Below are 12,696 nucleotides of genomic sequence, written 5' to 3'. Positions count from 1 at the left end.
TGGAAGAGGAGGAAAAAAAAGAGATTTCTTTATATCAGCTGAGGCCAAGGAACGTTATTCCAAGTTTCTTTGTGTCCCAGTGCGTGACTGAAGAATGCCAGAGGCTGCTCCCAATGACCATGAACAGGCCTCTGTTTTTTTTCCCAGAGATCCACACATGATAGGAAAGAAGAGAAGCACATCCTGATTCAGTGTGTGTGTAAGGAGTCCATCTTTTTTCTGCTTAAAACCTCAGCTCAACAACCTGAAAAGAAAAATATCTAAAACATTTCAAGCTTGCATTTTGTCCAGAGTGTGTCTTTTCCAATATGATGATGTCATTTTCAGTTCTTCAGGAGTTGGAAGGCAACTCGAGAGCTGTGAAGCGTCAAACATGCTGACTTTGAAGGAAAAATACTCAACTCTTTTGGTTTTTCTTCTCAACAAGGCAGTTGTTGCTTCATATGTTTGAGAGTAGCCTTGCCTCATCTGTGTTTGCCTGGTGTACCCCTGCCGTAGGCCCACTTTGGTATCTGTTCCTGATGCCCGCACCAGTACCGCATGGGACACAAATGGGGCTTCTAAGCCAAATGGCTGAATGAGGATAAGTGATATTTTTCCATGGTTTTTACCTTTTTAGGGGAAAACTGAAGACACTTGGCTTAAATTTTCCATATACTTTACAAGTGTTTAGTTCAATCAGCTGTCAAAATTACTTGATGTCTCTTTGTCAGCCTTCTACTTAGTGTGCCAAGGCTTGTTTCTTCACTTAGGGGAAGTTTCGGAGATGCCAGTGTTTTGAAGGCTCTTCAGGACAATGCTCTTCCAGTCCCCAATGAGAGGTATGTTGAAAGTGCATTGATCCCCAAAAAAGGATTCAGGAAATCTGGTTAAGATTGTGCTGGTTTTTTTTTTCTTTGTAACTGTCTCCTGGAGATAATGATCACATTTTCCTCAAGTTTTTGCCATGTTATATTTCTTCCAATTTCCTTTTTGAGATGCAGAAGCACTGCTCTCTGAACTGTGGCCTGAGCCACCTCCCTGGCTTAACCTCCATGAGTTGTGGTGCCCTTGGCTCTCTGATGACTGGTTTTCAGGGGCTTAGTCTCAAACAGGAGGTTAGAAAAATGCAAAAGCCACACAAAATGAATGTACAGGCATTCACAGACACGTTTTGATTGCACGTAGTGCTGGAAGTCAGAGGTGCTTGGAAGCCATGAGGAACTTCTGTTAAATTGCAAGTCTTCAAATTGTTAAATATATCTGTGAATCTCTGTAAGTCAAACCTTAGTTTTCCAATTAACTGACTAAATGCTTGCAGAAATATTGCTGCTGTAAAATGGAATAGACCCTCTTGTCATGAAAATGTTTTCTGATAGTTATTTGCTGTTGTCCAAGTGTTTATGTTTGTTATCAATTCCTTTAGGGGAATAGAAGCATTAACAGTCATGCTGCTGAGCTGAAGTAGTTACGTATTCGGTCCCCTGGGCTTATGCTGCTGGAAATGTCCTTGCCCTGAACGCTTTTCCCGACGACAAGAAATGGGATGTCCCTGCTCTTTCCCTGTCAGAACAACCTGTAGTGAGTTTGCTGCTGTTGACCTTTCCTCAGCTAAAGGTAGGGGAAGAAAGCTGCTGTGAGTTGCCTATGATGATCCTTGTATAGAATTTGAACCTTTGGGTTACATCTACAAAGGCACTAATTCATCTTGATTTAATTTATAGTTTACATGGATATTTATACTTGTGTGGGAAGGGATTCCTAATGGATGCTGTGACTTAAACCCTGCCATGAGAACACACCTCAGCTGCTGAACGTTGTCAGGTTTTGGCTTGGAACTGAGGAATTGACTTTTGATATAAGTGGAGATTTTTTTGTAGCTGCACAGTTTCTTGTTTAGCCAATCTTTTTTGTTCAGTGTGACAGTTCAGATGTTCTGTTAATTTATGACAGATATAAGGGTACCATAAGACAATTCAGGGAGCCAAAAGAGATTTTTTGGATCTGTTGTGCTCTAGAAGTGGTTGCTTTGAATCAAGGTTACGTATTACAAGCTTTGATTTTATTTTAAAATGAGAGACATGACACGCCTGTGTATTAAGACCATTCTATTGTAACAAATGAACGTGACTGTCTTGAGGGATCGGGTAAGTGTAACAGGCAAGTGTACTTTGCGTTATCTCAGTTTTATGCTCTTTTTCAACACCAAAACTTGTCTGTTATTTAGTAGTTGCAATTTACGATCAGAATCTTTGTTTTCAGTGCTAAGTATCTGCATTTATATTTAGTGCCAAAAGGGGGCAGCAGCTTCCTTCAGATCTTCAGTATTAACGTGCCTCACGGGAACCTGTTGCTTTGGGAAGTGGTTGTTGGTTTTGTTCTGGAGAATTATTTCTAGTAATATGTACTCTTAAGAAAACGAATATCCACTCTAGTTCATGTCCTGTAGCTTTGCAGATGATACATGGTAAAAATTATCCTCTATATCAATGTGGCATATGTACGAGCACACGTACAGAGACACTTATAATTTCTTAGAACTCTGGATTTGGGACTTGTTAATGAGACACAGGTTTATAAGTGCTCCTACCTGCATGTTACTAGTGCCCTTTAATCATGATAAGCAAGCAGCCTTGTTACATTCCTGGGATCTTTGCTGGAACAGAGGCTGCCTATGGTCATGTCAAACTGTGGCAAGGAGAAGTGAAAAAAATAGACCGTGATTACATTTTGATCTAGTCTAGTTCCAGACAGAAGCTTCGTGGTTAGAGGAAAGAGGAAGGTCAGTTCACATTGACTCATCGTCTTTACTACTATTTGTTTCCAATGTCTATCAAATGATAGCGCTGTCTCCAGACCTTGTTTGTTGTGATCAACCAGGGTATCAGTGAACTTGTCAGTGTACAGTAAAAGATTAAAACAGAAAAACTGTACAATAAAATATTTATGTCTTTGATGATGGTCTTTGTACAGTGACATGACGATACTATAAATGAGGGGGATGGAGTAGGACTTGATCTATCAAAAAATTACCTATAAAAAATATTTACCCTGAAGGGGTGTCTTTTTATAGATGCCATCAGCTCAGCACTAGAAAAGTTATTGCAACCTTGTTACCAAAAGTGTGGCCTACTTTGTGTTGCGGGATGTCAAAAGAGGCTTGTGCTGCCTTTTATGACAAGATGCTGAAAGCGCTTGGATATTGGTGGAAGAGCAGTTGCATGAGCTGTCCACAACCTTTCCACGACCACATATGACTGTGGCATTTCCATATAGCAGGCATGTTTTATCCAGGTCACCTTATTCAAATTTTATAAAACTGTCTGTCAGAACAGATGGTGTCACTTAAGGATAAAAAGCTTAGCCATAGATGTGAAGAAAAGCTGCCTCTTCAAGTGAGGTCTGCTTGCTCTTAGTCTTTATCACCCCTATCTTCTCTCCTTGCATGTCAGAAGACTTTTCACAGGTTTGTAATCGGTGTTTTCAGAGACCTTTACATTTTTGGGTGGGCTTGATTTGTTGCTAAAGCTCTGGATAAGTGGTAGCATATCTGCCCATCTGTGAAATGGTTGCCTGGGCCACAGAAATCAAGGTGTGCAAAACACATTTGTAAAGGTTGAGGTTTCTTGTACATGCTCTAGGTGTTGAATTGTTCAGACTAGGGGCTGGGTATGTGGCTAAAGTGACTTGCTGTGGTCTTTTCTCCACTTCTTTTATGGCAAGAGTCACCATCTTGTCTGCTGTCTGCCACTTCTCATGGAAGAGGACTTCTGATAAGCTCTCTGTCGTGGGTCAGGTTTCAGCCCCTGCTGTCTTGTTTGTAATAAATTGTTCTTGACATTTCTTTTAAGCCCAGAATTTTGGCATTACGCTTTTGCCTGCCTTCTAGTAGGCAGCATACATGTGTTTTTAAAGTCTGTTATTGTCTGTTGTAGACTGATCTGGTTGAAAGACCATCACAGGCTTTGAATAATTTGTTACATTGTAAGTTTTCTCACTCTCTTTAGCAGCTCAGACTCATAGGAGGAAATGCTATGTATTTAGGGATATTGTTCCTCTTCAGGTGAGCAGGTAATGCAGGTCATTAAGAAAGCTTTTCCAGTAAGGTCTGTTAAAAAACTTTGTGTGTAGTCAAAATTACGGACTACTGAGGTCAGTTCAGGGTGGTCAATAGGGACAGCATAAGTAACTACTATGTCATATATGTTGGCTTATAGTTCTTGCCATGCTGAAAAATTGTGATGTGCTTTAATCAAGTTTTCCCCTCTTTGGATTTCTCTGTGTAATACCCATGACTATACAAAAATAAACAGGATGATAATCTCTTGGATGTCACAGGGCAGCTCATTTAGCTGTGTTGTGAGTGACTAAATAACAAATTCACTTAGGCCAGGACAAGAGGTTACTGAATAACCTCTGTGTACTGTAGATGGCAGATGTTTTCCAAGACTCAAGGGTGCATAATGTGAGGCCAAGCTTAAACAAATATAGTGAAGTTTGTATGAAAAAGTCTCCAAATTCTTATGTCCAGACTACACAACAAGATAGCACAGAAAGTCAGATGCTAGGCATCCTCCTTATCATGGATAACATGAGGTTTCCCCAACTAAGGATGTCTTCCCTCTTGTCTTTATGTAGTTTAGAAATACTTTATCTAGTTTAGAAATATCTTATCTAACCCCTTCTCGCATGTCCTTAATGGACGGCAAGACTATACTGAGGGAGCTTCAAAAAAAGAAGCCCTCGGGAGAGGTTTCTATTTTAAGTTTTAAAGTGATTGTGCAGAAATGGCAGCTTCCCTTTAAATAAGCATATTCTTTGAAATTTATTGTCTTCAATAATTCATAGATGTTGCTGCTGCTTCTTTGTAATATTGTTGGGTGTTGTTAGCCCCACAAAGCTATGGCAGAGTGATTTTCGATATAGGTATCAACACTGGTGAGTTTCAAATGAAAGCAGAAGTTATTGCTTCATTTACCCCATGCTGTACTAACACAGCGGAGGCTGGAGGTCAGTACAAGCTCACATCATAGCTGACATTGGAAAGAATAGAATATGGAAAATAAGAAAAAAGGCAAAAAAAAAGGAATGCAATAACATAACCTTGTCATTCCTTTGGTCCAGACTGATTGCAGGCTAGGGAAGCTCTTACTCACTGAGCAAACCTAACCTTGTTTTGGAGAAAGGGTGAATAAAAGAATACCAATAGATTTCTATGAGGTTACTTTTCAGCAGCTGCTTGACCCTGCAAGACTGCTATGACATCACTGTCTCCTTTCCAAGGTGTCACAAAACTGTTGTTTTTTTACTTTCTGTTACTTGTTCTCCTGGACTGAATTAGCACACCCTGGAGAAAAATTACTGGCTTGCCTTCGTTTTGGAAGACAAATAATTGGACTTCATTTAGTTTTTATTAACTAACCTCAGTGGTGAATTTATATGCACATTTTTGAAGATGTTGTTGAAATGCAACACTACCATTTTAAGGTCAAAGGATGTTAGCATAGCTTAGTGTAAACAGTGTAATTTATTAAAGCAACAGTGCTTCCCTGCTGTGGTTTTCAGATCCCTCAGTAATAGCAAGTGAGTGAGTCCTCACATCAGATGATTGCCACCAGTATTATATGAACACAAAATTAGGGCTTACTTGAGGATATCACAGCAGAACTGGCTTGGGGGAGTTTCCCTTCACACAGTGAGTGTAGGTCAGAGGCACGGGCTCTGCTAGTTACTAGTGCTGGTTTGCTCTGTATTGCAGATACAGGTTAGATCACCTGGACCCTGAAAAGCTTCTGCTGCCTTCTGCATTTCTCTTAATGGCCACAAGACCGTTTTCCTCCAGTGCAATGGAGATGAATTCTGGAGCAGCTCAGTTTCTCACAATGCATCCAGGGAGTCTGGAAATGATGGAGCAGTGCTGGAGAGAGTGCAACAATCCTTACCCTACGCCTGCATGGAATAGGAGACTCCAGGACCATGGAAAACCAATTCCTGTGTGTTTTAATGACAGCGATCTGCCAAACAGTTAAGCACAGTCTGCTCCTGTAACGGGACCTACAGCCTGACATTGCCATTCTGCGTAGGGAATATTTCATACCTCAGACGGGGCTCCACTAAAATCTGCCCACAGAGTGGAGAACTGCCAAATGGCAGTCGCTGGGAAAAAGTCTGAAGAAAGTCTGCATTAAAAACTCAGTCTTCCTGGGATTTAGTCATGCCAGTGATGCAGACAAGCCACGGGATTCACAACCTGCTTCTAATGGCTCGAATCCAACCTCATGGAGTTTATTTTAAAGAACGAAGCAGAGAGATCCCTCGTTTTAAAACCCACAGGTGCTAGAGGCACTGCTGTGACTGCTCCCAAGTTAGCTCAGGGGTTAAAATACTCATTGAGTGAAGAGTATGCAGGTTGGCCATGCTGGTTTTCTCCTGCCTTCCCCCACCTATGCAGCCCACTGCTGCTACTGAGCTGGTGGAACCCATCCTATGGATGGTATTTGAGAGGGAGGTGAGGTCAAGGCTTCATCCAGAGAAAGCATAAAAGACAGCAGGTGATGCTGTGAGTGAATAGGACATCTGTTGAGCTGAGAAAATCCTAGTTCCAATCTGCAAGTCAAGGACTAATTGCAATCTATTGCCTGTCAGATGTAAAGATTCTGGAAAGTACTAAGATAGGGTTTAATATCCAATATCGAAACTTTAGAAATTGAAAGAAATAAGGAAATACTATTTAAAATTATGCTTGATTTGGGGGGGGGGGAAGTACTGAGCATTGGAAAGGTACTTGACAGAAGAAATAAGAATTCAAAACCTATTTCCTAATCTAAGCAAGTGAGAACAAAGAACATTTGTATTTTTGCCATGGTGTTTTGGGGACTTTTGTTGTAGCTGGCTTTTGTCCATTTGTTTGTTTGTTTGTTTAAATTGAAAGCACTAGCTGGGGATGCATGCTAAGCTGTCATTTTGGGTTTTCAGTTATAGGTAGCTTATATCACCTTTTACACTTTCTTACCTCGAGAGCTGCCGTCTTCAGTTCCCTTGGTCAGAGATATGTGCAGTTACAGAGTGTGACCCCATTCCTGGCAAAGTCAGAGGCAACAGCAGCTGGGACAAGAAGGACCTTACTGCTATGATCAGTTAATATTTAACCTTCTTGTAAACTCTGGCTTGGTTTTAGTGTTCCGCCCTACTGGGAGGGCCTGCTCACGGAAGAAGTTTGTTTTGGAAATACTATTGAAAGTCTCCATCTACGAGAGGGTCGGGCTCTGCTCTCAGGCAATCTCTGGAGATGCTGGAAAGGCTCAGAACTACCAAGTGTGTAAATGTCTCAAAATGGTGCATACTTTAACATGGAAGGAAGGCTTATAAATGCATGATGTTTGATAAGGCTACCAGTGTTATACCTGCGACTGGTTTTGACAATGAGAACAAGCTGATGTAGTTTGATGTACCAGTACGTAAGAAGCCATTCAGAGGAGGAATATGAGGACAAGCATTACCACCAAGAAGATTCAGGCAGTCTCTTTTCCTTCCTCCATTTCCTTCCTCCACCGCTGTCAGGGTAGAGGGACTACATGGGTAGGAAGTTCCCTTTTATATTTGCTGCTAGGGTCGCTACAGAATTCCTGTTTCCTGGACCAAGGTGGAGAAGCCCAAGGCCTTTTATTTTAACTGCCCTTGGCAGTCACGCAGATGTGAACCATGAAGCATCGCAGCAGTGACTGGAAGCTGTGAGCTGCCTCCATTCCCACTGGCACCAAGCCAGCCTGATGGAGGACGGAGATGCTTGGGAATTTATTTAAAGACATTTTTTTTCAGTTTTGCAGGGTTTTTGATGGGAGTAAGGATGAAAGCAGGGTGCATGTTGAGACCAAACTTTTCATTAGGCTAAACCGGTTGGGTTAAGATGGGTTTGAATAGCATCAGAAATGGGGATCATAGAATCACAGGATGGTAGGGGTTGGAAGAGATCTCTAGAGATCATCCAGTCTAACCTCCCAGCAGAAGCAGGTTCACCTCAGTCAGGTCACATAGGAATGCGTCCAGGTAGGTTCTGAAACCCTCCCAAGGAGACTCCATGGCCTCCCCGGGCAGCTGCCCACACTACACCCCGGTATGCCATTGGCCTTCTTCGCCACTCAGAGTTTTATTATTGTAATACAAGCAGGGTCACCTTGTGCCTGGGCCATTATGCTGCTGCATTATATAGGTGACTCGTGAAGTGGGGAGTTGTTACCGAGCACTGCTTGTTTGTAAAGTGACAAGTCAGGCTAATTAGCTGCGTGGGTGGAATATGGATTTCAGGCTCATCAGGATGGCACCCTCATCCTTTCCTCAATTATACACATCCAGCAGCAGGGCCAGGCATGGGCGGTTTGCCCGGGGGTACTTCTTCAGAGCTGTTACAGACAGGAGAGCGGGGCTACATGGGGCAGTGGGCAAAGCTTTTTTTAGCCTGTCACAGCAGGGCCACGGATCGCAGCAGCGCAACTGGCACTTTTGCAGGCTGTAAGGAACGCTGCTTTCTCACCCTGCGGGAGATGTGACGAGAGTGGGCGTGCAGCGATGATCGAGTCGAGTGAAGCAGCAGGCCCTGTGTGACTGATTTACAAATACCAGTGTTCTTTATTTACACTGACATGTAAACAACAGAAGGTAAACAACACCGCCCAGCTCGGTCTAACAAACAGGCTGCTGCTGTTTCACTTCAGGACCTGAGGTGTTTTAGACATTTCACAGAAACCATTATTGACAGCAACCACGGGAAGGCTACGAGGTTACCTTGACTCTTTCTTTGCATGGGAATGGCATGCACGGGGCGGCAGCGTGAGGGAAGGGCCCGCTTGAGGCCACAAAACAAGCTTATGCAAAGAACCCACTAAAGAGCCTGCCTTAATGTCGGGTAAATGGCTGGAGTTAGCGACGGTTGTGAGTAGTATCACTGCAACTGGTCTGTACTCCGACAGCACTTTCCACCCAAGGATTGGAAAGGCCACAGATCTTAGTTGCATCCTTTGAAAGTCATCCTCAGTTCATAGACAAAGAAATGGAGGGCTTTCAGATAAGTCTTTCCAGAGGTCAAGGTTTACTGGTCTTGCTCTCCAACCTCCTGCTTAATTTAAATATAGCACCATTCTTCCTTCCTGGAAGTATATCGCTTCTTGACATTTTAGTACAAGCTTTCAAATTCAAAGTGACGTTCCAAGCACTGCAGGCATAAGGGCAGCAGGCGGTCCCAGTCCCTACCAGAAGCTGTTTCGCTTTGACAACGCCTCTGCTGAAAGAGGAGCCAACCACTGTGCGATACATTGCACCCGTCCCCACGCTTTTTCAAGTTTGTCCAAAAAACAGGATTGAAGGTAATGTTAGCTGCAAAAGAAAAACTGTTTGAAAACAACTGTGCTGATCTGCTGCCTTGCAAATTGAACCGCAACAGTAAGCCACAGACCACTGTGTTTTACTTACTTAGCCAAAATATTTAAAATGGAAACGTGACACTAAATTTATGAGACAGAAAAAAATGCCTAGTGGAGCAATGAAGAGTTCAGGAAGTTTGCTGCTTTGTGCCAAGGAACAAATTTCCTTATAGTTTAGCAGCAAAAGCCTCAGCTGGGGCTCAGACAGGATTTAATTCTCAGCTGTGACTTCACATTTTGTTTCCACACACCCTTCCTGGGAAAAAACAAACAAACAAACCCAAACCAAAACCAGATTGACAGGTGTTGGTTTTGTCGTTTGTTTTGTTTGCTGTTGTGAGGTTTTTTCTCTATTGCAGAGTGATCACCATGGTTTGAACCCAAAACTGGTTTCAGCCTTTCTACCTGTTTCTAACATGAATAGCAAGTTAGAGGGGCTGAGCTCATACTCTAGATGAAATTCAAGCACGTAAGAATTGCTGCTAAAAAAGCAGCCAGGAAGGTGGGTTTGAGCACTGTATTTAAATGCTCAGCTGCCTTCTCTCATGCATGTTACGCTTCAAGTAGTTTTGCTTCTACCCTTCCAGTAAGAACTGCAGCGATGCCCTATCGTCAGTTATCGTAGGAAAGGATGTGAATCATCACAACTGTAAGATGCACCATTTACAGCTGCCAGTACAACAGCAGGTAAAATGAAGACGGAGGAGGAGGCGGCTTGTTTTTCTTAAATAAGCATTTCTGCAACCGTTTCAGTCTGCCAGGTGAAAAGGAAACTTAAGAAATTCTCCTTAAATAAAAGCTATGTACAAATTGCACACATTGCAAACGGAGCACTGAGATCAGTTACAGAAAATAAGATGTACAGTCTTCACTGATAACATCTCTCTTGCTATAAACAGTGATAAACAGCATATGCTTTCTTCAGATGTCAAAACCCAGCAAGACTGCAATATTATGTACACAGGGCTTGTTTGCCTTCTGCCTCCTGCAGCAGAGTCCCCTCCAAACCGAGTTTTTCACTTCAGAAAGCTGTGCAGCGACGTTCCCGCACACCGCGTCTCTCCTGCTCGGCAGATCACAAGAGAGCTGTCATTGCTGTCTGGCTTATTGGCTTGAGGCAGTCTCTGGGTGTTGAGTAACCCTCGCTCCCAAGGGCACTGGGCTGAGGTTTCTGGTAGTCTGTGCTGTAGCTCACGGAGGCCAGAACACCATTAACTTTGGGTTTGTCATAGTTTAGGACACTCTGGGGTGTCTGATAGTCTCCATTCCTGGCATCGCTCTTACACGAACTAGAGAAGCTGCCGGCAGAAAGGGAGTGTTTCTGAGACGAGAGGACGGGTACGTTGTAGCCATTTTCAGAGGGGAAATTGTTTTCTCTGGTGATGTGCCGCTCTATGATGGGGGTGGCGTATTCGGGCTCTTGGCTGGTGAGGGGCAGAGCATACTCGTGCCGGTTGGCTCTCTGCGGACAGTGGTAGTGGGTTTCCAATTCTGAACTCCCCCTTTCGTCTTTGGCATCCATGGGCCGAAAAGTAGATCCTTTCCGTGTTACCATCCCAGTCCCGATCATGAGAGGCTGCTGGTAATCTAAAAGGAAGCATGAACTGCTCAATAAGGCACAGATTGCTTATTTTATGTGTATAATACTTATGCATAGATATATTATGCTGAACAATGACTCGGTTATTGTATCAAACACGTTGTTGTCGGCAAGGATGTGGGGAAACCTTTCCCCACCACTGGTCCTATAACCTCCTTCATCGAACAAGCATTGCAGAATGTGGCAGAAGCTCTTCCACAGAGAAGCTCCAATCTGCCACTCTTTTTCCTGCTTCCTCCCTCTCTTTCCCAACTTACCCACCTAAATAAATTAACATCGTTTCTGGAGTATAGTGAAAAGCTCTAGGAAAAAGAGAGAAGTCAACACCAAATTAGCAACAAACTGGACAAAGGGCACCGCATGAAGATCCACGGACAAGAAATTCTCCAAAACAAGTGCTCTGCTTTGGGAATAATTAAAATACCCAGAGGATTCTTAACAAGCTCAACCAAGTGCCGGCTTTATTTAAAAGGCATCTTGCAGTAGCTGACTGACAAGCTGGATGAAGTTAGAACAGCAGCCAAGAGAGTCAAGGGAAGTGTGAAACATGCTAAGCCAGCTCAGCGCTGCTGATGAGCCGTGGGAGGAAAAGTGGGACCAGAGCTGCTGGAGGAACCGGGCAGTCACTCTGGTCAAGGGGGAGGGTGGGGAGAGAGCTGGGGACGGGCAAACGTCTGGAGCAGGAGCAAGGAGCGAGATGCAGCCTCAAGAAGCATGCGTTTGCACCTCTAGGCGAGGCAGATGCCAGGCTGCCATGCAAGATGGAGAGCTCAACTAAGAGGGTTTTCAAAAAATCCAGTACAGCTATTACAAGAAAACTCGACATTCTAACTTCCTCGTTTCGGTGCTAGTGATAATCTCTTACGGATACATACGGTGGCCTGAACAGCTCTAGTAAGTGACACTGTTAAAAGTATCATGTTTTGACGCAGGCGTGAAGGAGTTAGCTCAGTTTCTGTTCTGGCACCGCAGTTCATCTGACATGAGCGTCGAATTCGATCCCATATGTCCTGTGAATCTTTCTGGCAGTTCCTGGCTACATCCCAAACTTCAGCATGTAGGGCGAAGGTGTAATGATATTTCACTAAGTAAGCGGTGCAGCTCTCCCCGGCGTCGCTGCCACCACCCCCAGCAACCTCCCTCGCTCGGGATGAAGCCTTGCGACTTGCTCCTGCCTGCCTTTGGGAGCCGGTAGGCAGAGAGGGTCTCACGTGGCATGTTAACCTCTGTGCAGAAGTTGCATGCTCTCTGCACTTACATTTTTCAATGGCACGCTTCTGAGCTGCATTCATGTTTTATTTGTGTTTCTTAATTAGGTTAAATGCTAATGCTGGGGAGCTGCCTGGCTGGGCTGGGGGATAAGACTTCCCCCACATGCAGGAGGGGAGGACACAGGGAGCAGAAACCCCTCAAATGCATCTGGGAGAGACAGATAGCCATGATTCGTGAGCAACCTTTTTTCTCACTCCCTTTCCTTCTTGAAATAAAACTGCTTTCATAGGTTTCTGCATATTTATATTGAAAGTTTCTGTGAAGGACTGAAACCATCCTTGAAAGATATGCAGGGTAGCACCATATGGAATTACAGTAACCACCCGTTTGTGTTTTAAATGTCTTACTCTGCCAAACGCAGCAGAGAAATTCAAAGGAATTTCTAAGGCCTGGAGGCTGGAAACAGCAAATTAATCTTTCTGGAAGATT

General features: G+C 43.6%; 1 protein-coding gene across 1 annotated transcript in view; it reads right to left on the bottom strand.

The window, feature by feature from the left end:
* Nucleotides 1-8,648: 8,648 nt before the first annotated feature.
* DCBLD1 (discoidin, CUB and LCCL domain containing 1) overlaps nucleotides 8,649-12,696 on the bottom strand; it is a 49,490-nt gene continuing 45,442 nt past the window's right edge. The window contains exon 15 of the mRNA XM_061989824.1: nucleotides 8,649-10,982. Within this exon, the coding sequence (XP_061845808.1) occupies nucleotides 10,471-10,982 (512 nt within the window). The 3' untranslated portion in view covers nucleotides 8,649-10,470. The remainder of the gene's footprint in view (nucleotides 10,983-12,696) is intronic.

The sequence above is a fragment of the Colius striatus genome, chromosome 2 (assembly GCF_028858725.1).
Source record: "Colius striatus isolate bColStr4 chromosome 2, bColStr4.1.hap1, whole genome shotgun sequence".
Lineage (NCBI taxonomy): Eukaryota > Metazoa > Chordata > Aves > Coliiformes > Coliidae > Colius > Colius striatus.
The sequence above is the reverse complement of the archived record's forward strand: the minus strand, read 5'-3'. Positions and strand labels throughout refer to the sequence as shown.